We start from the raw sequence: 26,606 nt of genomic DNA on the forward strand, positions 1-26,606 counted from the left end.
TTGAAAACTTTCAACACCAATTAATACACCTCACTTTAACACCATATTCAACACCCTCATTGCAAAGATTCAACTATTGAATTTGTTTTTCGACACCCCATTGTACATAACCTTACATGTTTTTACTTCAAAAAAATATCATATTACCTATAAGTCATAAATTGTCTGCAATAACATTAGTCATAGTTTTAAAATCTTCTATGTAATTGTCAACAAATTTGCTTTCACATCTAAATTTATAGAGAAGTCACAAGAAATTAGTTTCTCATGTAAAAACTAATTTGAAATTCTCAAAAATTTATGCTCTAGAAGAATTCATGAAAACTTGTTATAACAATTCCCTTTGAATATTAAAAGGAACGAATGAATTATCGTCTGATATAACGATCCTTACTTCTGAAAAATTAAAAACATTGTTCATATAGATCTATGTGTTATGCAAATATAAACGTTATTTGATAATGATTATTGTTAGAACAAGATTTGGTTCTGCACTTTATCTATAAGTTTTGATGATAACAATACATATATTTTACATGTAAACAATTTTGTTTCTAATGTTTTCTTGAGTGTGTAGATCATAAACTCTTTGTGATTCAAGATTGTTGTCTAAAGAATCATCAGATATGTTGTCGTCAGAAAGATTACTCTCTTATCTTTTGAAGAAACATCAATAGTTCTAAAAAATACTGAATGTTACTCATAAAGAGGATCTCTTGTGTACTTCTCAATAAACTGTTGCTTCAGAAGTCTCAAGCATCTCAAGATCAGAAAACAAAGTCTACATACAAGTTGTTGCTTCAAAGATCAGATGTCAAGATATGTTCATCAGATAAGTTGTTGCTTTTAACTCCAATGACATAGTCAAGATCTGCTGATAAAGGTCAAGATCAAAAATACGAATTAGTTGCCATGACTCAATGTTCAGATGATAAGACTTGTCTTCAGAAAAGCTGTTGTTTTATATATTTGAAAACTTGTTCTATTCTGAAATACTCTGAAATTATTGCACGTAAAGTTAATATGATTTCTTTCTCACTTCTCAAATCAGTTATCTTACTTCAGATACATATTTGATCAGGGAAGTCTTGCGTCGTACTTCAGAAAGGTTGTTGCTATTATTTCTGAAAGACAAAATTCTGTTCCTTTTGACTATGATGTTTTCATGTTATCATAACAAAGTGTTTCTGAACTACTCATCAAATAAATCATTAGTAGAACAAAGATAAGAAGTTGATCTTTTCCAAGCTTTCTACTTCATATCAGAAGTACATCATTTAAAGATAAGATCAAGAAACTTTCTCAAGAATATGTCTTCAATGTTAAAGCTGCAAGCTACAGGAAAAGGAAGTAACGTGCTATCCAACATCTACACTTGATACTATCCGTTGGAAAGTAACCCTTAGATTTTAGAAAGGAATCTTCTATCCTCACAGCTTCTTTTTCTTTGAAGACTATAAAAGAAGATCAAGATCTCAGAAGAAAAGTAGCAAAGCGAAATGCTGCTCGAGTCGAAGCTCAAGTATTCAAAGCAAGCGAAAGCTGTTGCAAATTTATGAAAGCTGAAGCTGAACAGAAAAGAGGATAAATCATGAAGAGAAAGAAAAGAAAGAAGAGAAAGAAGATTACTACAAGATGCTACCAAAACACCAATTAAATACATCTTTGTAGAATCATGTAAAAGTAAGGAGATGTTGTTCATATCTTGCTTAACACTTGTTATATTTTTACTTAAACATTTGCGTAATTTGTTTATAAGAAGCAATCATGTAAACACAAATCAATTTCTATTGATTGTTCCTAGAGTGACTAGTCTTAGTCTGTATACTCATTAAGACTTTGACAGTTTGTTATCATGGGAAATCTTCTTTAGGGGACCAATTGGGTCAGAATTCTTAAAAGATTCGTTGATCGTTATATCTCTTAAAGGACCGGTTGGGTCAAAATTCTTAAGAGATCACTAACAGATTGATCAATGCTTAGGCCGTTAGCCACCGACAATTGGCTCGTGCAATTGTAATCATTTCTATTATTAGTGGATTAAGCCTTTTTCTAAGGCAAAATCACCTTGGGGAGTGGACAAGACTAACCTTTTTTAAGGAAAACTTGGATAACTGAATGTGTCATGTTTCTCTTTATTGTATTCATTATTATTTATCTTGCATAAATAATGTTTCTAAAGAGCAAAAGTTTTGAAAGCCCAATTCAAACCCCCCTTTCTTGTGTTTTTCTCAACCTTCAATTGGTATTAGAGCTCGTCTCTGTTAGTGATTTTTGAATCGAACACTTAATCGTGTAGAGAGATCCAGTTTGAGAAAAACCTTTGGCTGCTATAACCTCAAAATAAAAGAAATGATTTATGTTCTAAGCCATTTAATCTTCACTAGAAAAAGAATTCAAGTCCTGGACTAAAATTTAAAATATGAAGGTAATGCTTGTCATGCAAAAGGAATTTTCAAGAAGCAAGGAATCTTGTTTGCAGAAAGTTAATTCTTCCTGAGTATGGGATGTTTTTCAACAAACAAACTTGGTCTACCGTTGACTTTCTCAGTATTGCTCAGTAGGAACTCTTTCGTGTAAAGAAGAGTAAATACTCATTTTCTAAAGTTATGCATGAATGGTTTGGAGTCATTCAAAAGAAAAGATCTTAGTTCAGAAAGCTCTAACAGTGAAATATATACTGTGTGAATAGATCTTTAAGCAATCAAAAATATTGACACTATTCAGCTAGATTCAGACGTCAGAATCAGAGAAGATGTCATCCAAAGAAAAGACTGTGGAATCAAAACTGGAATCAAGATACAAGATTTTATGATCCCTTCTCTCAAAGATCATTGACTGAATCAAAAATGATGTTTACCTAAAACCATCATTCTACAGGAAAAGAAATTTCAAGATACGCAAGTCTACTTTAAAGAAGAGTAAATGCTCATTTCCTAAGGTCATGCAAGAATGGTTTAGAGTATTTCTAATAATGTGTCAAACATCGGGATGTAATTAATAAATGTGTTTAATAAAATAGCCGGGCCAACTATATGTCTAAGTTGCAGTTAGAGAAACATGTAAGAGTTTTTCTAATTTGTGTTTTTATAACATGTTTGTGGAGTTTTTCTAATTTGTTTTTTTTTTTTGTGTAAGCAATTTTGGAATTAATACGAGAACTAAGGGTTCTCGAAACCTGATTACACAGAAAACGGGCAACAAAAAAACCCCGCTAAAAAGAGAGATTACAGCCCAAATAGAGTTATGAGAGGAAAAGCAAAGGATCTTTGCTAAACTCATAAAAACTATAAATTTGATGCGTAATTTCTCCGATAAACGACCACTTCCATAACAAAGACTTGATATTCCAAACCGTGTTATCGACAACCCAACCTTCATTTCGTAAGCAAATGCCATTCCTAATTAACCAAAAAATCCAAACAATAGCTAGCCAAACCAAACCACATTTACCCTCTTTTACTTTCTTTTTTTTACAAAAAGTGAACCAATCCATGAAACTATGAAGACTCTCTTCTTCCATATTCCCCACCGGTTTACCAATCCACACGGCTATCTCCCTCCACACCCCCCTCACCAAAGTGCAATTGAAAAGAGAATGATCACAACTTTCCGGAAAAATGCCACAAAACACACACTTTAAATTCTCTATCGACAAAGGAACACCCCTACAAGATAAAAAATCCTTTGTTGGGAGCCTATTTACAAAAATCCTCCAACCAAACGCTTTAATCTTGAACGGCACTTGAATCCTCCAAATTAAATCCAAAGCCTTTTCACTTCTACCCAACGGACCATAAGGAATCCGAGAAGCAACCATAAACGCATAACAAGAAGCTACGGAAAAATGCCATCCGCCGAACTAAACCAAGAAACTTTATCCCTACCCTCCATCAAAGGCTCACGGCCTAGTAACAAAGAACGGAGAGAAACATCCTCCACCACCAAACCTGGATCGGAATCAACATTAATAACAACCCAAAAATTCTCCCACTTCCACTCCCCATCTATCCACCCTCCCATACTAGCCACCGCCACCCGTTTCAATAAAGAGGCCGCAAATAATTTAGGAAACTCCTCCTTCAAACAAACATTTCCCACCCACCTAGCCTCCCAAAACGGAGTGACAAAACCATTCCCAATAACAAAACGACAATTAAAAGCCACCGGATCTTCACCTTTATCATTACCAAGATAAATCATATCTTTCCACCACACCGAGGCTAAAGAATGGGATGAAGAAGAAAGAGAAGATAAAGGATTAGAAGACATACCTCCACAAAAAGACTCCATTGAGAAATCCCCGTACCGAGCCTTTATCACTTTGAACCAAAGAGCCTCCTCGCCTTTTAATATCCTCCACCGCCATTTATTAAGAAGAACGTGGTTGAAGTCACCCACATCTTTAATTCCAATACCCCCTTTTAGAAACGGTAAACAAACTTGTTTCCAACTAACCCAATGTATCTTCCTTCTCTCCTCCAATCCTCCTCCCCATAAAAAGTTTCTTTGGATCCTAACCACCTCTTTAACCACCGAAATCGGCATCCTATAAAAAGACAAAGTGAAGATAGCAAGAGAACTAAGAATCGATTTCAAAAGAGAGATCCTTCCTCCCAAACTTAAGAACCTATTTTGCCAACCCAATAACTGATTCCTAATCTTTGTAACAAGTGGAGACCAAGATGATTTTCCTCGGATCACAACCTATTTTAATGCCAAGAAAAACAAAATTACTACCTTCAATCTTGCAAGATAAAACATAAGAGGCCGCCTCCAAGAAATAAGCGCTAACATTGATACCAATTAATTTACTTTTGTGATAATTAATGCCGAGGCCCGACACTAATTCAAAAGCCCTTAAAATTGCTTTGATTGCCCACACTTGTCTCCATGAACATTCACCCATCACAAGAGTATCATCCGCGAATTGTAATATGTCAACCACACAAACACCATTAATATATATTCCTTTAAACTCCCCAATTTCGGATGATTTCCTCACAAGACCCGCCAACCCCTCCGTCACCAACACAAAGAGGAAAGGAGATAAAGGGTCACCTTGCCTCAAATCTTTCTCCACCACAAATTCTTTTGTCGGGCTACCGTTAACTAACACGGACATCGAACTATTAAAGATTAGCATCTCCATCCATCTCATCCAAACCTCCCCAAAACCCATTCTCCTCAACATGTATCTAAGGTAATTCCAAGAAACATTGTCATATGCCTTTTCAAAATCCACCTTAAATAACAAGCTACCTCGACCCACTTTCTTAGAGAAATCCACCACTTCATTTGCCACCAACACACCATCTAGTAATTGTCTACCCGGCACAAAGGCACTTTGACACGGAGAAATCAAAAAATGCAACACCTTTTTCAACCTCCCCGCCAAAAGTTTAGAAATGACCTTATACATACACCCGACCAAGCATATTGGTCTATAATCATCCAACCCCACCGGATTTGAAGATTTAGGAACGAAGGACAAAAAAGAAGAATTAATTGCCTTTGAAATCGCTCCACCCCGATGAAAGTGCTTAAGGTACCGCCCAAAATCCTCCTTAAGAAAGAACCAACACTTTTTAATGAACAAAAAAAGAAAAACCATCCGGTCCCGGTGTCTTATCACTCCCACAACTCCAAATAGCCTCCTTGATTTCATCCTCTTGAAAAGAAACATCCCCTTCACTAATTCTCTTAAAAGAACTTGATGAGTTTTTTGGTTTAATGAAAATACGAGGTCCATAAATTTACATCTCCCTTCTTTAAAAGGGATGTAAGGTGATAAAAAATAAACTAAACCAGTAGTTCATGAAAAACTCTGCTATGATTACTATTGAGAAAAAATCATGTTGTACCTTGAAAATAGATAATAAGGTCAGAAAAGAGATATATTCAATATAAATTTCCAACAGTAGTTATGAAATAACCTAATTATCGTTGCATTAACCAATATCATGCAACTATCTTACTACATGTTTTTGTTTGCAGAGAATAAGAACATCTTCAAGAAAAAGCGATCCCGGACCTAATCCGCTCTCGCCCCATCGACTACACATTCAAGCTTCCAACATCTTCTTGGCCAGAAGGCATCCAACATGTCATGCTCACCTTGTGTTATATTCTTCAAAATGAAAACTCAAACTTTAGTAAGTGTTGAATTTCCACATACAATACAGGTAATGGTTTTGCAGGTGGAATTCTTGAGACAGGTGGGCTACAAGTGTCTCAAGAATCACATTTCAGAAAGTTTGGGGTGCCTTCGACGGTGGCTCTGACAATCAAGGCATCTCAGTATATGAACCAACATGAATACCTCAAGGATTCTCTATATTAGGTTGCTACAGCCAACCCAACAAGTAACCTCTTTTTGGATATGTTCTTGTGGCAAAGTATGTTTCTTCAAGTACCACAAATAGCAGTTTAAAACCACCGGTTGATTATACACTTCTTTGGAACACCGCATTCGTCACGGCTACTCAAGATTCTACATAGTATCTTTAGCTACCAGTAGCACCTGATGGCTACAAAACTTAAGGCCATGTTGTCACCACAACACCAGATAAACCTCCCCTCAACCAATGCGAGTCTTTTTCATGGATTTTGGGATCCAATGACTTCAATCTTTACGCTGTTAGACCAAATAATAAAGATTAACAAAGGAGGTTTTGAAAATATTGCCTGGGAAGTTAAAAGATGGTTTCGAAGATATAATTCGGGCATTACCAAAGGAGGCGCCTTCAGAAAGGGCCAACAGGTTCAAAGGCAAAGAATAATTGGAGTGGTGATGAAGTTTGAGTTTCTTTTAGTTACATTGATTCTTATAAAGTTCAAAAAAATTGATTGAGAACAATGCTATTGGTGCAATTGTATAATGGGTTATTGAATTTAATTTGAAAAAAGAAAATGAAATTAGTGAAAGCAGCAATAGCTCCAAATTCTAGTAGTATAAGACCTTGGCATTTTCTCTTGTAAACCACGTACTGTAACACCACTGCACAGAATCATTTGCATAGAATAATACTCTACATTATGTACTAGGTTACTCGTGTTCAAATACATCATCCAATAGATTCCTTAAGAAAGGATTGATCTACAAATTACTTCTCTAAAACTTACATCATATATGAATAGACTTCAATTCTCCTCTCCTTTTGGTTCTCCGATGAAAACATGTTTGACATGAGAAATCACGGGCCAGTACTCACCAACTCGAGGCTGACATTTTCTGCACAGTTCAGGACAACCGTCTATGCTCAAATCTTCGAGCACAACCAGGCGATTGATGTCAGTTGGAAGACTCAACAGTTGAGGACAATCCACAATATGAAGCCTCTTAAGACAAGTCATGGTTGTTAAAAATTCAGGAAGCATTGTAAGATTTGGAAGATTTTTAACCACCAAGGAAAGTAATGTGTTTGCAGCACCTACAATCCACTGAGGCAATGTCAAAATATTTGGAAAATCCCCAAGATATAGATGTTTCATCGAGCTCGAGTTTCTGATAAGGCTTTCATCGTTCAACCATGGATTTAACAACTTACAGTTTGAAATTAAAAGAGTTTGTAATTTTGGGAAGATATAAAGAGGCAAAGCATCTAGGCTCCCGCATGATTGAACAAACAATGTTTCAAGGGAAGTGAGGTGTTGCGCAGGGTTGGAAAAGAACTTCAAATTCTCACAATAATGAAAACCCAAAGTTTGAAGATGGGTCATGCTCTCAAATTCATCATGTGACAGAAGAAATTGCTTTGTTGTTATAAACAATTGTCGAAGGTTGATTAGCTTCCCTAGTCCATTAGGCAACGCTTCAAGCTCTGTGCATCCTCTGACTGATAACACTTGTAAATTTTGGAGTTCACATATACAATCAGGAAGTCTTTTGATTTTGGTGTTATGAGAAAGAATGAGAACTCGAAGAAGGTTCAATTTAGAAACCGAATTCGGAAGAGCCTCAAATGAATAATCACTTAAATCTAAATAACGCAAGTATCTATATCTTGATATCCATGAATCCAAGAGTGTTTGACTATCAAGACCCACTCCTTGGATGGGAAACAAAATACTTCTCACACTTTTCGACTCGGAGAACAAAGTGCGACCAAATGACTCATTTTCAACAATTGATAAATGCCTTGCTTGCTCGGGTATATTCTTAGTACAAGAGTTTAACACCACAAACCCCTCTTTTGCAACATACACTGCAAGATCATGCACCAAATCATGTACCTTGAAAACACATGTGTGGCCAAAGTCTTCAAAATCCTGAAGAAATGATCTTGAATGTAACTCATCAATATAATCTCTTGAAACATTCTCTAGCTTTTGAGTTCCATTTGGTGATTCAAGTAATCCAAATACATTCCAGAGATTACAAATTTCACCACAAGAAAAGAGATAATCTTTTGGAAAAAGGGAAAAATAAGCAAAACAATGTCTCAAATGGGACGGCATTTGATCATAGCTTAACTTAAGCACAGGTAAAATGTCATCTTTGTTTTGTCTTAAATTCCATATTTCGGAGTCTCTTACAAGCTCCCACTTATCTAAATCAAATTTAGAGAACAGTGAACTTCCCAACGTTCTCGCTGCTAATGGAATCCCTCGGCATTTTCTCACAATATCTTTTCCAATCTCCAATAGACCTGGATATTTTTTTTCTTCGCCTTCTTTAAATGCCCATTTGACAAAGAGAGACAAACAGTTAACCAAAGAAAGACCTTCTAAAGTATATGCAGGAACCGTTCCCATCATTGAAGCAATCGACATACTACGGGTCGTGACTAAAACTTTGCTTCCTACTGCGCCAACTTTTATCAAATCTTTCAACTCATTCCATTGTGAAAGGTTAACATTCCATATATCATCTAAAACCAGTAAAAACTTTTGATCAAAAAGCTTATGTCTAAGACGATTCACGAGCTGCTCATCATCAAAGTGGTCAATGTTTTCTTGGTAAGCAAGAGATAAAACCGGTGACGAACTCGAGTTAATGATCTTAACAATTATCTTCCTAATGTCAAAATCATAAGAGACACATACCCACATCTTCAATGAGAAAACTTCATCCATCCTCTTATCATTGAACACCAACTTGGCAAGTGTAGTCTTCCCCAACCCACCAATTCCCACCATGGGAATCACGCACAGACCATTATCACCATCCTCACCGCCGTGACCACGGGGTTTCAACAAGAGCTTGATAATTTCTTCTTTTTCATTATCCCTTCCTATAACATCTAAAGCATCAACATGAGAATAACTCATTTCTCTACTTTCCACACTAGCATTGACATTCATTCTCTCAAGTCCAAATAGATTCCTATCAGCAACTACCTTGTTCAATCTATCCCTAACATCTTTGACTCTATGAGAAATTCTAAGACGAAAAAAAGGAGAAGAAAAAAAGTGTCCTACCTTCTGCCTCTTGCTGCCAGAAGCTTGAACAAACTGGTTTCGTGAGTCTTGACACTCAACTTCATCTAATACATCTTCGGCATCATACAAGATGTTTTGAATTTGCTTCAACCATTCCTGTAGCCCGTGATTTTGGTGTTTCTTATTTTCGGCATCCAATAGTACATATTTGACAATAGCCAGAGTGTCTTTGATTCCTTGTAGTTCTTCGAATACACCCCAAGCCTTTGAAGCTTCTTCATGAGCATAAGAAGCGAGTTTTCCTAAGAGGGAGTCTGCAACATCAAACAGAAATGAGTCTGCCATGTTGACTAGGAAGGAGAAGAGATTGACTTGGGATGTATGTTTGTTTGGGGTTTGGACAGATAGGCCTTTAACACGTGTGGGTAAGAGGAGGATAAAAAGGGAAATAGAGAGGAAGGAGGGAAAACACAAATAGTGTTAGTAAGGATTGAAATGAGGAAGAGGAATGAAATTGAAAAGGTAAATAATTGTTTAGGTAACAATATAACAATGGAGGAAGGAAGTAAGGACATAAATGAGCACATTGGTGGGCTAATTTTTTCGCGTGCAAGTATACACGGTCAAATTAGTAGCAAGTGATAAAAAAAAAGTATCGGTCTTATAGAGATTGTATTAAACATAATGATTTTTATACAAGAATTTGTAAAGTAAATATGAGCAAAGTAATAACATAATAGTATGTGTCACGTGGTTAAAAAATTGGAAAAACATAGAAGATATTTAAAGTTAAGAAAGAGTGAAAGAATATGTTGGACAATGTTCCATTTAATATATTCATCTAATGTATGTTTTTAATATGTTTTGTCACGACATATGAGGTCGGAACGTGATCTTATGGTGTATCTTTACATCATCATAAAAGAATACAACAAAGTAAGGAGACAAATTTGTAGGCCTCACTTGTAACTTTAATGCAATTTCTGGTTTCATTCTAAATGTGCTTTATAGTTGTAGCTCTTCATGTTTAAAGTAGTTAATCTAGGGAATATCTCTATCCTATTATTTTCAATCATATTTACTTATGAATTCCACTTGTCAAAGGATCTCTCAACATTAACAAGTTATCTACTCTCAAGATGGCCAAATAAAAGAATAAATATATGGCATAAATTCACATGAGTAAAATATATCAAGACAACTCATTCATAACATTCAAAAGATTACTAATTCATTAAACGTCACATTATCCAACAAAACACATTTACCTCATAATGAGCAAAATAAGCACAATACAAAAAGATCCTAAGCTACCCATTCCAAAACAAGAAGATAAAAATGATAAATCTAAGGAAGACACTTTAACCACTTACAATTTCTTTTAAATATATTATAAGTATATTATAAATATCATTTAATAATTATATTGAAATTGTAAATACAGAGGAATTATGCTGTTAATATCGTTCAATGCATTAATAATACAAAACCAAGTATCCAGTCTAGCAGTTAGGTGCTGAATGTGGAGAAGATAAAAGAAAAGAAAGAATTTTCAAATATTAGGGGAACTCATAACCCATTTTTCTTTTAACAATTTTCTTTCTCTTTTCTCTCTTCTTCTTCATCTTTTTTAAAAACCTTAACTGTTTCAGCACACTAAATTAAAATGCCTAATACCTTATTTATTCTTATAGAAATATCATTATCTAAAATAAAAGAATTAAATTTATAACTAGGTCACTTTCTCGGCCAAAAATTCTAACATGCTTTTTAATGTCATTCATGATTCAAGTTGACATAGATCATAATATATCTGGAAGTAAACATATAAGATTATTCACTAAAAATAAAATTAAAAACACTTTTGTAACGCGCGGAGTTTCAAATCCAAGAGATCATCCTCATTAATTAATTTCAACTTCACTAGTTTAAGAGCTTTCATTAGTTAGGAGTGAATAAAGGAAATGAGTGTACATTCTTACTGCATGAGGAAAATTTTCATAACTCTCTTCATAATATTGTTGTTAGTTATAGTGAAGATTTGAACAACCAATCATGTCACATTGACAAAGTTGTTAGAACTTGTGTTGGATTCTGCAAGACAAGAACATGAAAAGGATTTGAACAACCAATCATGTCACATTGATAAATTTAATTATCACATGACATAAATAACTTTTAAAACATTGCACATTTATATCAGTTATATGGATTTTGATTAGTGTCTCATAGTAGCTATCTGAATCATTAGTTACAAATAGCATCCATACATCTTATAGCAGACAAGGAACAAGGTCATGTAGTAAAGTGATCAGTAACTTACAGAACATCAATATTACAGCAGTTGGAATTATCATGAAACAAAAATATTAATTTAGCTAACAAACACATAATAAAGAGATCTAATTGAATCTTCTCATGTCCTCCTTTTCATGTTCTTCATCTTGCGCCGATCTCACCTGTTTGTAATAAAAGGCGTGTTTATTTTCTCATCATCTTCTGTGTTGGTTTCTCGTTGTTATTTATTCGCATGTGATAATTAGATTTAATCATGAATCCTGTATTGGAACTAGTTGAAGTTTCCCTCCATATATCTCTGGGAGCTGACTCTCGTCAATCTCTTCTAGCAATGTCGATTTCAGCTTCTTGTTCTCCACAAATACTATCTGCAAAATATTCAACACAACACATATATACATCATGCTTTTAGAAAATAACATGTAGTACTCAATTAATACATGAAACTATATTTTTGAAGTGTTACCTTCTTCTTGGTATTGTCATCAATGAAAGGGTAAACAAGTTTCCATACTTTCATAAACATGTAAGGAGCATGAACTATGAACAATTTTCCCAATCTTTCCGGATAATAATCCTGAAGAATGTTTAGAGCACCAAGATATCCACGAAGGTCACTGTTTACATATCCCCATCCCTTAATATCTGCAATAGCAAGAAACTTTTCTTCCCCTGCTGGAATCCTGTCACATACATTATTCACCATGTTACAAACTTCACATTCATCATATTCAATTCAATCTTCTAAATGTAGCCTAGGCTTCACCATTACCTCGAACATAGTTTCTCAAGCGCAAAAACTACATATCCTGCATACACAAAAAGTACCTGTCATTAATTAAACGGAATCAAATATGTAGATGTCTCTGACACCAAACACACCCTTAATCAGAGATGTGGGTGCTACAGACAACCGAACTTAAGATATTATTGTACATAATCATAAGAGGATTTCAAATGAAAGCATTATACTTAATGGCCTCAAACATACGTTTGAATGCTTCCAAACCATTTTTGTTTTGAAAATGCTTAGCAGCAAAAGCAACAGTTATAGGTCGACCCTTTTTATCCACTCCTTGAACATACATCTTCTCCTGAGCAAGATCATCACGGATCTCCGAAGCAGAAACTGAACCAGTTGGAACAAATGAATGCTTCCATTTCAAGTACTTAAGGAACATAGCTGAAGCTTTCTCTACATCTAAATCACGAGCTCTCAAGAATCTTCTAATCATCAAATCATCTACTTCCTGCCCAACAAAGCTCAAATCAATTCCAACCCAACTACTTGCCATCTAAGCCTAATCAACAATAATAAGCAACATGGGCATCATAAATTCTGCATTTTTATCACAAACCCAAAAAAAATTTAAAAAAAAAGACTTGTGAAACACGGATACAGACACAGACATGAGACACCGACACAGGTATTTCTGAGAAAAAAAACACATTTTTTTACAAAAGCAAAAGTCAAACTTCCATTGAACATGTGGTAGAGTCAGAAACAGATCTAAACCGGTAATGCGCAATTGCCTAGTAATTGACAACAAAATTTACCAATTTTGAAAACAAGACAAAAAACTATGTTGTTGTTGCAACTGTTTGTCTAAACTAAATACGAGGATGATGTTTATTTGATAGTACTAAGTACCTTGGAAGAAGGGTCGCGGGCTTCAACAAAAGTTCTCATGAGACTGACTTTCTTGAGCTCTTCTTCTGAGCTATCTTTCAAACCTCCATCATCATCTTGAAGAACAACAACAACTTGAGCTTTTGCTTCATCTTTAGCCAACAAATCTTGATTGGAATCTAGTTCTGGTTTTGCAGGTTCAGTGCTAACAGTTTCCATTCCCTTGTTGAAAAATGAATTTACCGATTTTTATGTTTGGTCGTGTAAGACATTTATCTGTTTCTTGAGGTTCAAATAAATGTCGAATCTGTTATTGACGTGATTATTATGTCCTCTCAACTACCCAACTGGGTTAGGTTGTGCTTAAATTTTCAATTTTATGATTGCCAAAATTTGAGGTCACATTAGTATGAGTATTAATTAGTGCCCTTTTGAACAAGACAAGTTATGATTTTGGCCATTTTAAAATTTGTTATGTTTGTTTGTATCTTTCTCAATTACGTCATCTAAAAGTATAGTAAAGGAGAAGTTTATTTTCTTTAAGAAATGAACTTTTGGGTCATAATGCATTTTGGACATTGTTTTAAAAGCAGGATTGAACAGCGAATCGGTGAGAGTACTGGATCACTGGTTTATTGGTCGAACCACTTAGTCATTAAATCGGGTTAAATCAGTTAACTCAGTTGAATAGACCGTTCGTTATAAATAAATTATATAGATATAAAACCTATCGAATCGGATGATTCAGTCTTTACAAAATATAATTAGCATTTAAATTTTTTGAAAATACCATATTATAAATAAATTTACAAGTTCATAATTTAAATTGAAATTTTAAGTATAGGTATCACACATTATAAAATAGTATAAAACTCCAATGTATAATTGCAAACAAAATTTAATCGCAACATAATCTAATTGAATAATTTATAACAAAATAACCCTATTGTCTACTAAATTTAATTCAAGAAAGAAAAAATTGTTTCAATGTTGAAATCTCCTTCTTCAATATTAAAATCATCGGTAACAAAATTAATCGCATCTGCAACATTTTTTAATTTTATTTATTTTTTATTTTAATTTCTTCTTAAAATAACCAAATCGACGTGGTTTTAATTTTTTAAAATTAAAAAATACAATTAAACTGCCGGTTCAGAAAAATCGTCGATTTTAGCGGTTTACACCAGTTTTGACCGGTTCACACCGGTTCAATGACATTTCTGGTCCAACTATTAAATCAGACCGGTTATCTGGCCGGTTCCCGGATCGACCGGTCCGACCGGCCAGTCTGATCTGGTTTTAAAAACCCTGCTTTTGGATGCTTAATTAGTTAGAGTAAGCTAAGTTAATTTATACAATGCAGTTGGCCTTAGTTAGAGTTATTATACTGCTGTCATATATTTAAGGCTTTGGAGACATTTGTCATGTGGAAATGTATCAAGTATTCGTGTGTTTAATATGACCTTGTAGCAAAGGAAAATTATGGTCCGTTGGTTGTATAGTTGCACTTACCATTTGCCATGTATGGTAGGAAATGAAGCTGCATTATTAAGGCCACGTGGTCACTCATGAACAAATGATATTCATCATCTTCAAGCTATGAAACACGTACAGTTACACCTGTCAATGTATCTGTATCTTACATGCGCAAATATCTGTATCTTACATGCGCAAGTGTCTGAGACTCGTATCATATTTGTGCACATATGTTAGATAATTTGTAAATTTTTCAAAAAAATTGTTTTTTCTTTGATTTGACACTCTTTAGATCAGAATGTGACATTTGAATAACACTCACGATAATTGTCGGACAACATAGATAAATGTTCTAAGTAATTATGTTTTTCTTTGCTACGGCGCAACTTCTACGCTCCTTGAATACAATAGTGTAAACCTTGCACATGTTAGATGGTTTTTTTTGGGTTTCTGATTATGGAAAAAATGACAGATTTTTCAATCATGTAGTTAGGATATTTATAGGTTTGGCCTTTAAGTGAAACTGTTGTTAAAGTATCAATTTCAATATTCACTTGTTTAGCTAGTAGATCACGGGAATAGGAGGAATTGATCTTCCACCTTAATAGGGGATGTGGTTTCAATCTTGGACAGGTGGTGATGGAGTTACCTTTCCTCGCACGTGTGATGACATGTCTTTGTGCGTTTGAAATGAATTAATATCTTAGGTGCATTGGATGGAATCGAACGAGCTCACATTCTCGACACAGCATTATCTACTCGGTCGGCTTTGATACCAAAATATAACACCATATAATAAGTATTTAGAAATTATTATACAATGTTAACATAATAATATTAAAAGGTAGTCCTCTAGAATTTAATCGGTAAGGCCGCCTCAGGGGTAAAAAAATAAAGAAAGGAAATAAAATACACAAATGGAGTTACAACTTACATGATTAACAATTTCACTTATAAAATCTAATACATAATTTTTAATCTCTTGCCTTCGATTCTTCGCTTGATTCGTGTTGCGGTCCTGAAATTCCGTTCTTGAATAATAAAATATAAATTACGTAAATTGAGAATCAATTTTTTTAGTAGTTTTCCTACTAGGAACTTTAACTCTACTAACTTCATTCCATTTAAAGCCTTTTGTCATAGTTTTTCTATACTAACTAACATGTTGAAGATAACATGTCTGTAATTTCAACAATAGCTTAAATGAGATATTAAGAATAAGTTATTTCATCTTCTAAGAATAAATAACTAAGATCTTAAGAAATGCTTAACTGAGATTTTTAAGAATAATTGTGATTTGATTCTTATATGAATTCAGTCCTGACATAATCTGAGCATAAATGTTTAGATCCCCGAACGTGAGAATAATCCGAGAATCTAAACATATCTTACATGTAAAAATGAGGGTGTCTAATAATTAGAGTTATCTTTACAACTCGGTTTTATGTTCGTTACATTGCGGTCATCATCATAAATTAGATACATATTCTATTTTGGTAAGGTTGAAGATAGATTATCTCTATAAGCGGTGTCCCACTTACCACGACTTACCCGTTCTATCATATAAACAAAGAACACACTTAGCCATGATGGATTCTTTGTTCTCACTTAGCCGTAAGTAATGTTCTAAATATATTATGGATGCGTAATTAGATAATTGGACCTAGAATCTATATTCATGCATATCTGCTACACAAGAAACATACTTAACTTCATGATTAATTCATCACAATTACATTACATTATAGGAGCCATGAAGTTCATACCATTTAATGTTTTCTACTAAGTCTAATGCATTTACACATACTATGCATGACTAGTCTTATTTCTAAACACATATTCCTCTTGATCCTTAATAATTCTTAATCTCACTTCTCATTTATTCCTCTCGATCCTTAATAATTACTCCCTCTGTCCCAAATTATAAGAGAAAATTACTTTTTAGATTCATTGAATAATTAATGTATTTGGTCTATATAAAGACCAGATACATTAATTCTTCAATGAATCTAAAAAGTGATTTTCTCTTATAATTTGGGACGGAGGGAGTATTAATTATGTTGAGTCTTAACCATCGCATTAAATATATAATAAATATAAATAAAAAAAAATCAGAATGATTTTTCATAAGATAAATCCAACAATAACGAGTATAGTCATTAATAAATGAGACATAATATCTAGACACACTTTCGTAAGAATCTGTGATGAACCTCATACATCATAGTGAACAAAATCAAAGGGAACATATGAAATAGAAACACTTTTATTAAAAAGGTAAAGTTGAAAAATTAACAAGTTTACAACCATAAATTTTTGTCGTAGATAGAGGGAAATTTATGTTTCAACTCATTAAAACATAAACTTCCCTCAATCTACGAAATATTCTGACAACCTCCTGGAACGTGGATCATACACACAACAAGAAGTTGAAGAAAATATAAAAGAATAACCAAAATCATATTGGATAAGTGACTTCAAACACAAGAAGGGTGAATTGTGTGAATTTAAAAAATGATGTTTAATTAAGAATTCTTTGCTAAATGATTTTTTTTCTAGCAACAACTGAATCAACACTGAGACTAGGAGAACAATGTAGAATACTTCTACGAAGACTCTCAAAATCATCTTAAAGGGCCATCATAAATTGAATAAGATGGTGTTCTTCTCTTTGATTGATTGGTGTATGCATTGACATTTTTTAAGTCAGTTGATTTCATGAGAGTAAATTGATCCCCATAAGAGTAAATTGTTCCCATAAATTAGTCACAACTGAATAAAATTATTGAATGGTCATAATATTTTGTTTAAGAGCCCTAATCCCTCTAAATGATATTGTTTTTCAAAATTAAATTGATTATACAAACGTTTTAAACTATTATAGACCTACTTAATAGTATCATGTTTGGCTTATTGCGTGTAAGAATCTTTAAATTACCTAGCATCATATGTTTCCAACGTTTTTTTTACATGTGTTGCTTCATTTTTTATTTATTTATGAACTTAACTGAAGTTTCATCAACACAACTTCACATTCACATTCTTTTTTCCATTACATGATTTCATTAATAAAAAATTTGCGCATTGAGTTGAACATTAATAGACCGAAGAAATTTTTTTATTGGTCATTACTATTATTCTAAAAATTTAAAATATAAATAAACTCAAACAATAGATATAGACCCAAAAGAACTTCTATCAAGAAAAAGTTTAGAAAAAAAAACAAATTGTAAGACACAAATTGATTGATGAGACTAATCAATAAATAAACAAATTGTAATAATAAAATCAAAGAAGAATTTATATTATTATAAATTTCTCATTATATCAAAAGTAAAGAAAGAGACTAGTGAGAAATAAGAAAAAATCTTGGGTGACACATTCCTAATAAATTGTTTTACACACAACCAATCACATAATTTTAATTAATTAAAAAATAAATACTGATTTTTCTCTCTCCTTCATAATCTCACCGATGCCATAAATCCAATTAAAAATAAAATTAAAATTAAAATAAATTTTAAAAATACTCTTTCTTATTAGCTGTTTCTAAGAATATGGATTTAAGGTCGTATCTATGCAAAAATTGTTCGAGAAATAATTAGAAAAATAATGTAAAAAATGAAGGAGAAATATGTTCATATAGTATTTTCCAAAATGAAGAATAAAATTGAGATGATAAAGTTGAAACGAAAAAGCGAGAAAAAGGTTGTGTGGGGAGTATGCGTGCCACGCTTTCCACGTAGGATTCAATCACCACTCACCATTCACCAGAACTTTCCACAACTCAAGAACTATTCTCTTATCTTCATCCTTGATCTCACTTCCTCAACTTAGAACCATAGGAACAAGAAGAAGAATCAAACACAAATCAAAATGGCTTTGCAAGTGCAGGCCACACTTCACACTACAAGATCCACAAGACCTTCCTTATTATCTTCAACTTCCACTCCAACTCTCTCTAAATCCAATCCTTCTTCTTTGAAGTCATCTTTCTTCTCTCGTTCTCTTAACCTCTTACTTCATCCTAATCAACAACATAGTCTTGTTTATGGACCTCCTAGGTTTACCATGCGTGTAGCTTCCAAACAAGCCTATATCTGTCGTGACTGCGGGTTTTTTTCCTTTCTAGATCATTCTCTTTCTCTCTTTTTACTATATCAATATTAATGAAATCTTTATCATATTATGTGATTCATATTTATAATGTTGCAGGTATATTTACAATGAGAAGAGCCCCTTTGAAAAATTGCCTGATAAATACTTCTGCCCTGGTAATTAATGTCTTTACTTTTGACTCCAATATTTATCAAATTCTTCTTAGTTTAGTTGTCTAACAAAAACTAAGAATTATAATAATGATCATAAAAATTTAGATTGATTAAAGCAAGATAACTATGTAAATATGATAGTGTTTCAAAGAAAGAAAATCAGGCATATATACTGATAAGAAAAAAGGGTTATTGAGACTGCATTAACATTGTCTCAAAATGGTGTTTTGCAGTTTGCGGTGCTCCAAAAAGAAGGTTTAAGCCCTATGCTCCACCTGTCAACAAAAGTGCAAATGAAAAAGATGTTAGAAAGGCAAGGAAAGCTGAACTCCAAAGAGATGAAGCAGTTGGGTCAGTGAACCATTACTCTTTTTTCTTTATCATCAACTGAATATATTTGTTTACTTAATTTGTTATACTGTCTTCAACAGGAAAGCACTTCCTATTGCAGTTGTCGTGGGAGTTGTAGCTCTTGTGGGATTATATTTTTATCTCAACAGCACATTTTAGCTTAATGTTTAGCTCATTATGCTTTTAAGTTTGAAAATGATACCTCTAATGTATTCATGTTCTTTTGTTTATTTGGTTCATCAATACTTTAGAACAGTTTTATTTAGTTCCTTACGTTCAATATCCAATAGCTTATATCAAGAGTGTTGTCACAAGTTAAACTGAAAATAAAGCATGAATATAACAGAAGTGAATTCGAGTTTTCATTTGCCACCTATGGTTGACCAAAGGGCCTCAAATAATATGTATAATTGTTATCTTGGGTTATTAAGTAAAATGTAATCTTTGACAGTTGAAAAATGTGTCAAACTGTTACAATAGTGTTAAAAAGCATTTGATATTTTCATCTGTCAAAAGAAAGGCAGACAATGCAAGGTTTAGAGTTTAGACAAGGTCAAGTTACTTTCATGGGCTTTGCAATCATGGTCAAAATTAAAATTTATTTTAATCGACAATTATAGTAATAAATTCATCATAACATAATTTGCCGAGTTACATTGCAAAAAACGAAGGTGCAATTTATGAATCTTCATGATCACTTATTCTATCAATACTAAGCTCATTAGGTTCATTGTAACTGAGCTCTATATTTTTCTATACATGCCAGGAATATCTATCAAACTTGATTCAGAAAAACGAAGAAACCGGCTCTTTTATTGGCTATGGCTTTTAATATGTAGATTGAAATCAAAATATTGACAAGGTAGTAATGACTAACTTATGAGAAAGAAAAATATTATATTGACAGATAGAAAGTGACAGAATTACAAATGATGATTATATGAAAACACTTTCATTCTTGCAAAATAAATGAACCCTCTATTCTTCTATCCATGGGTGGTGGAGGTGGTAAACTCAAGGGGGAGAGCGTATCATTGAAACAGGAGGTTGGTGCAGGCTTGAACTCGTAAGGGCCTTCTTTTTGTCCCCAAACCTGCAATTGAATAAGAGAAAGAAAAAAAGTTATCTTTCTGTCTTCCTTTGTTGTCTAGATTATAAAGTTATTGTAAAGTAATCTATCAAATTATTCAGACTAATGAGTGGAAGAACACTAACTTGATTTCCATCGTCATCATAACCCCGATCCCATGTGTGTATCTCGCTGTTTTTCATAACTGCAAATTCTGAAGTACAGTAGGTTGCTCCATTCTGTTCTTAGAAAAGGTACAGATATTAAGACACTGGTACTGGTAAAAAAAATGAAAAGGATGAAAAGACATTAGTTAGAACTGAAAATTACCCATGAATTAGGAAATCCACCAGGTGGGGATGAACCTTCATATAAGCAACGTTTTCCACGTGAACAACGCTTAAGGTGTATTGTTGTCAAATGTTCTGCAATATCCTGCAAATCACAGTATATGTCAAGGAAGATCAGCTACTGATAGAAATTAGAGGTAGCATTAACTTGTTCAAGTATTGGATATTTCAAGGTATTCCAATACACAAACATAATAATCTAACCTAAGAAACTGCTAATCAAAATAAGTTTTATCCAGAAATTCCAAAAAAGATTATTTCATTTATGATGTAGTTAAGTCAATAAATGCATACACTAACAGATATGTGCTCAAAATATAGAAGAAAATGGAACTTTTGTTTTAGAAAACTATTCTCTCTTTTTTTTAAGGTATTCGAGAGACTTGGCTCTCTCGTATTGAAAAATCCCATCTAAAACCAAAGACATCCTCATCGATATCCCTTATCTTTTATTTATAGGCTATCATTATAATCATCTTAAGAGTTTGTGCGAGCTGTGAAAAATTCCCACTAGATCTCTGACAGGAACCAGATAGAAGGAAGTAGATGACTTAGAAAATTACTCTGAATTTAAAGAAAATTTCAAACAAAAGAAGAATCCTCTATACAATATGTTGCTGAAATTGTAAAGAAAGTGTAAAAAGCCACTTTATCCTTGACCCAACAACATAAATTTTCAACATTTTTCACCCATCCATAAAGCCTTTCTCACAAGTCTAAACACTCTTACAATACCTAACTCTTTTTATAAGGCATTGTCTAACAGGAAATAGAAATAGACCATGGACTTGGAGATGGAGGCACTTAATAAGAACAATATTTAGGAATTGGTTTCTATACCAAATGGAAAGAAACCTGTAGAGTGCAGATGGGTATACACTGTAAAATACAAGGCTGATGGATCTATTGAGAGGTACAAGGCAAGATTGGTTGTCAAACTTATGGAGTAGATTACTCAGACATTTGCTCCAATTGCTAAAATGAATACCGTAAGGGTGATATTATCTTTAATAGCTAATTACAATTGAAATTTACAACAATTTGATATGAAAAATGCCTTCCTTCTTGGAGAACTTGAAGAAAAGATCTATATGGATGTACCACATGGATACTGTGAACTTACTACCACTAACACTGTGTGCAAATTAAAAAAGGCTTTATATGGGCTAAAGCAATCACCACGAGCATGATTTAGAAGATTCACCAAAGTTATGGTAGGGTTGGGCTTTAAACAAAATCAAGAAGATCATACATTATTTATCAAACATTCTGAGACAAGACAAAGGGAGTAACAGTCCTATTGGTAGGTGTATGTAGATGACATTATAGTAACAAGGGTGATGAGAAGGAGCAGCAAATGTTAGACGAACACTTAGTCAAGGAGTTTGAGATTTAAGACCTTGGAAAAATGAAGTGCTTTCTTGGAATTGAAGTTGTCCACTCTAAAAAAGAAATCTTCATATCTCAACAGAAATACATTACTAGTTTTCTACAAGAGACAACTGTAAATTTGGGGAACGCAGAAGAAAATATTTCGGTTGATAAAGAAATGTATCAAAGATTAGTCGAAAAACTTATATACCTATCACACAGTAGACCCGGTGTTGCTTTTGCTGAAAGCTTAGTCAGTCAAGCGCACCAACAAAGGAGATTCATTTGCAAGTTGCTCTCAAAATTGTGCAATATCTAAAAGGAACTCTAGATAGAGGAATTTTGTTTGAGCGAAATGGAAGTGAGTCTTGGAGCATACTGATGCTCACTATGCAGGGTCAATTGTGGATAGAAGATCAATTACAGGATATTTTACTTTCTTGGGTGGGGATCTTTTAACTTGGAAGAGTAAAAAACAAAGTGTTATATCCAGATCTAATACTGAAGCAAGAGTTCAGAGCAATGGCACGAGGGATATGTAAACTACTTTGGCTAAAAATGATATTATAGGACATGAAGATAAATAGTGATGAACCATGAGACTATATTGTGATAATAAGTATGCTATTAGTATAGCCCATAATTTAGTGCAGCGTGATAGAACCAAACATATTAAAGTTGACAGAGAATTCATCAAAGAAAAGTTATATAGTGGTCTTATTTGCACTCCATATGTTTCTTCTCAAGACAACGTTGAGATTTTCTAAGGGGCTCAACAGCAATAACTCTGAAAAGATTGTTTCTAAGTTGCGAATGATAGATATTCATTCACCAGCTTGAGGGGGAGTGTTGTAAATAAGTTACTTTTAATGTAGTTATTTTACTATTGTTAGTAGTAATTTATATTCGGGCCTTTAGTTCATTAGTTAGGCCTATTAGATTAGAATTGTCTTATATAAAGAGATTAGTGCTTCTCCTTTTCTCATACTCGAAATATATTATTCAAATTCCATATTAACATTACTTTATATTTGCTATAAAAATAGCTTATGTAGGCTTTTGCATAAGAATCTACATTGATATTATCAGCATTCGCATTATAAGCTTGAAAAAAAATTGTTTATCCAAACAAGACCATAAAACCAAATTAAAAGATTGCTTATCCTTGCTTAGAGAGAACTAACTTCTCTACATCACCAAAACCACCTAAACCCAACGAAAGAATTCTAATTTTATACATCCTAGTTTAATGAGTCATGGATATCAATATTTATCACCTTCAAACAAAATTCAGCAGGAATAGAAAAAATTGGATTGTTCATTCATTTGCTCAATCATCACCAAAATGTGACAGCTGTTACTAAGATGCATGGATGCTAATAGGCCTTTGTAGTGTATTCCTCATTCATCAATTCCAAAACTTGACCTCTAGTTCAGCTGAGATTTTCTAATTGTTTAAATCAATTCCAAAACTTGACCTCAGCAGTTCAGCTGAGATTTTCTAATTGTTTAAATACCTAACCATTTCTTGGGTATCCACCAATCCATCTACTGCTGATTTTCAAAATATTCTAAAACCCTAGCTCTATTGTGTGAGCCTCTTTTCTTCCAGGTTTTTCTTTCTTTACATCCCCATACTTCTTTACTTACTGATTTTGTTTATCATTGTCTCTCCTGATTGAGTTTAGTTTCTTCATTCTCCCTCGACAAAATGTTTAGACAATCTAAGACTTTTATTTACATCATTCTCTTTTCTAACCCATTACTCCCTAAGAAAAAAAATGATAAGCTAAGATCACAATATGAACAATGAACATGACTTAATGCTTACCCCAATGACTTCTTCTGGTTGCGGGCGCTGATCCTTTGGCCGATCACAGAAATTTTTGTATTCCTCCATGTCTCTAATGGCATATGTACTTAACTGCCACAGAAGAGAAGTTACCATTCATGCTCTATTTAAAACAAGATATAACTTTCACTTTTAACAAGAAAAAGAAGAATATACTATTCTGTAAATAGAAAGAAAAAAAAAACCTAAAATGAAATCATGATTCCATAAATCAGTATTGAAATATAAGGACAAATATCCATATAATGCAGGGCAATGGTTAGATCAATTATATTTACATGTTGGCCATTGTTCTCAATATTGTACAAGAGTACTGTATACATGACAGCAGTGTGACTATGTGAGTGCTCATCTAACAAAGCCCAAATGACAACATTTAATTATAGTTGACCCCCTAATTCCTGCATCACTATCTGTGTGTACATGAAAACAAATCAATCATGATAAGTTTAACTAGTTAAGAAAAAAACCCTTCACAAAGAAGGCCTAGCATATGTTATTTTTCCAATACCACTAATATTATCGTAAATTCCCACTATGGAAGACCACCATATTAATGTCTAGAATGGACCTCTGATGTTGAAATTTCACATTGCTGTGTTATCTCATGTAAAAATTATGCCTCGTCTCTTCAGCTATCTATTTGGGACTCCTAGAAAGAAAATGAGCGAGGGCCTACGAAATTTGCAAAAAATTCCTGGGCAAAGGTTGTTAGCTAATGACCTAAAGCAAGCGTTTTTGATAGAAAAAACATAATAAAAATAATTCAACCATTTTTTCCGCACAAATCAGCCTTAGAATACTGGCAAAATCTTATAAGGAACATCAATATCTTAGTGAGTGAATACATACCTCAACATCACATTTCAACTCTTTCGGACAAGGTTTTGCCATTAACAACCTCTGCAAAAAGATATGACAACAGCAACTAAAATAAAGATATATTTAAATCAGTAATCTAAAAAGTGTATTTCAATGTCGATCCTAGATCCTATTCCTATCAATTGATCATCGATCACATTCATAACTTCAAGCATGAACTATGAAGAATAGAAGAAAACATAATCAAAATACATATAATCTACCTGGCGAAAGGGTTTTTGTGGACTCCTCCAAAAAGCCTAAAGGCAAAAAGAAAACCATGATTGAGCTAATTTTAACAGCATGGATATAAAATATTAGAATCAATTAATGAGAGAGAAGAAACACCTGCTCAAAATATAGAACTTTTGAACCATCTACTAACTCTGCTGCTGGACACGTAAGCATTCTGCGAATATTTCAACAAAAAATCAAATAAATAAAAAAGGATAAAGAGGTTAAACTAATTAAAATCACAAATTGAGAAAGAAACCTAATATTGAAATAGTTATCAGGGTCTCTAGAAGCTTGGTCTTTCGAATACTGCATGATAAAGAATTGAAAAATTCAGAATTCATAAAAAGAAAAGTGAGAAGAAGATGATGAAGAGGTGGAAACCTTTTCGCCGGTGAGGGACTGAGCGACTAGCCGAGCATGGTCCCGACGAGTGGTGGACTTACGGAGACGTTTAACGAGAAGAGCGCCACCGATGAATAGGAGAGCTTTGACAGCTAACCCTCGAGCACGGTTCCATCCATTGGAATCCGTACCCATAATTCTTTCAAAAAATTCAGTAGTGATGGGAATTTATCATGGATTGAATTGATTGTGGAGGAGTTTCAGTGGTGGAAGCGGCCAAATAGCGGCGGCCACAACCACGAGAAGTGGAAAGGATGATTCTAGAACATTATTGGGAATGGGAGGAGTGGCGGAGGGTGTGTGGTAAACTGGTTTGAGTAAGTGTAAATCACCTTCATCCAGAATGAGGCCTGCGGTTCTAATTTTCCTTCACCTTTTTGGTTTTACTAAAGATTACAAGTAACCTTTTGTAATGTGCAATTAATAAAAATAAAATTATAGTTATAATAATAATAGTAATAATTTGTAGCATTACAGAAAAAGCAACTTTATGTTAAATATTGAGAAACCCGAATAATTTAAGGGTAGTTTTATACTGTCATTAATAAAAATTATCAAATCTATTATGTTATTTATTTTTTTATAGAATAAAAGAGTGTCTTAATTAGATACATGATTATAGTTAATTAACGGTATAAAATTATTTTACACAATGTTTTTTCTCTTAATTTAAGTATTGAAATGACACTATTTAATTGGACTCGAGTTGAGATATAATTTTATAGAGTTAATTATAATATAGTTAAATTTTATGTGTTTAAAAGTTAATTATTAGATCAGATATCATGTGCAAGCATAAACATTAAATATTCATTAAAGTCATATATTCAATTAAATGGTTAAAATTTAATCATTTTATCTGTTATTTTAAAAAATTCTCATACTACCAATCGTTAGTTGGTCTAGTGGTGATTGGCGCTAGACTTGGTAGGGAGAACCACGGTTCGACCCCCGCAACTGCGATCGGAAGGGGTATGGAACCACTTGATGCCATAACTGACCTACGACATCGCAACTGCGATCGGAAGGGACTTGATGCCATAACTGACCCTCG

The 26,606-nt window shown here is 33.5% G+C and overlaps 5 protein-coding genes across 5 annotated transcripts; 1 reads left to right on the plus strand and 4 right to left on the minus strand.

The window, feature by feature from the left end:
• Window positions 1–3,837: 3,837 nt before the first annotated feature.
• LOC131657889 (uncharacterized) lies at window positions 3,838–5,422 on the minus strand. Its single transcript, XM_058927240.1, has 3 exons — window positions 4,796–5,422; window positions 4,631–4,707; window positions 3,838–4,549 (listed from the first exon to the last, which is right to left on the minus strand). Exons 1-3 carry the CDS (start codon window positions 5,420–5,422, stop codon window positions 3,838–3,840), a joined length of 1,416 nt encoding a protein of 471 aa, XP_058783223.1.
• Window positions 5,423–6,029: 607 nt separating this feature from the next.
• Window positions 6,030–9,906, minus strand: LOC131661023 (disease resistance protein RGA2-like). Its single transcript, XM_058930423.1, has one exon. The coding sequence runs from the start codon at window positions 9,727–9,729 to the stop codon at window positions 7,144–7,146; it is 2,586 nt and encodes an 861-aa protein (XP_058786406.1). The 5' UTR covers window positions 9,730–9,906; the 3' UTR covers window positions 6,030–7,143.
• Window positions 9,907–11,577: 1,671 nt separating this feature from the next.
• LOC131655424 (uncharacterized) lies at window positions 11,578–13,696 on the minus strand. Its single transcript, XM_058925312.1, has 5 exons — window positions 13,334–13,696; window positions 12,674–12,932; window positions 12,455–12,491; window positions 12,149–12,365; window positions 11,578–12,050 (listed from the first exon to the last, which is right to left on the minus strand). Exons 1-5 carry the CDS (start codon window positions 13,529–13,531, stop codon window positions 11,934–11,936), a joined length of 828 nt encoding a protein of 275 aa, XP_058781295.1. The 5' UTR covers window positions 13,532–13,696; the 3' UTR covers window positions 11,578–11,933.
• Window positions 13,697–18,518: 4,822 nt separating this feature from the next.
• On the plus strand, window positions 18,519–19,675 carry LOC131661026 (uncharacterized). Its single transcript, XM_058930425.1, has 4 exons — window positions 18,519–18,903; window positions 19,004–19,062; window positions 19,293–19,410; window positions 19,491–19,675. Exons 1-4 carry the CDS (start codon window positions 18,665–18,667, stop codon window positions 19,567–19,569), a joined length of 495 nt encoding a protein of 164 aa, XP_058786408.1. The 5' UTR covers window positions 18,519–18,664; the 3' UTR covers window positions 19,570–19,675.
• Window positions 19,676–20,199: 524 nt separating this feature from the next.
• Window positions 20,200–25,948, minus strand: LOC131661025 (chromophore lyase CRL, chloroplastic). The gene is made up of 9 exons (XM_058930424.1): window positions 25,532–25,948; window positions 25,407–25,456; window positions 25,262–25,322; window positions 25,138–25,173; window positions 24,905–24,955; window positions 24,032–24,124; window positions 20,810–20,914; window positions 20,626–20,718; window positions 20,200–20,503 (listed from the first exon to the last, which is right to left on the minus strand). Exons 1-9 carry the CDS (start codon window positions 25,685–25,687, stop codon window positions 20,363–20,365), a joined length of 786 nt encoding a protein of 261 aa, XP_058786407.1. The 5' UTR covers window positions 25,688–25,948; the 3' UTR covers window positions 20,200–20,362.
• Window positions 25,949–26,606: the final 658 nt, after the last annotated feature.

This window comes from Vicia villosa, linkage group LG3 (genome assembly GCF_029867415.1).
Source record: "Vicia villosa cultivar HV-30 ecotype Madison, WI linkage group LG3, Vvil1.0, whole genome shotgun sequence".
In the NCBI taxonomy this organism is placed as follows: Eukaryota; Viridiplantae; Streptophyta; class Magnoliopsida; order Fabales; family Fabaceae; genus Vicia; species Vicia villosa.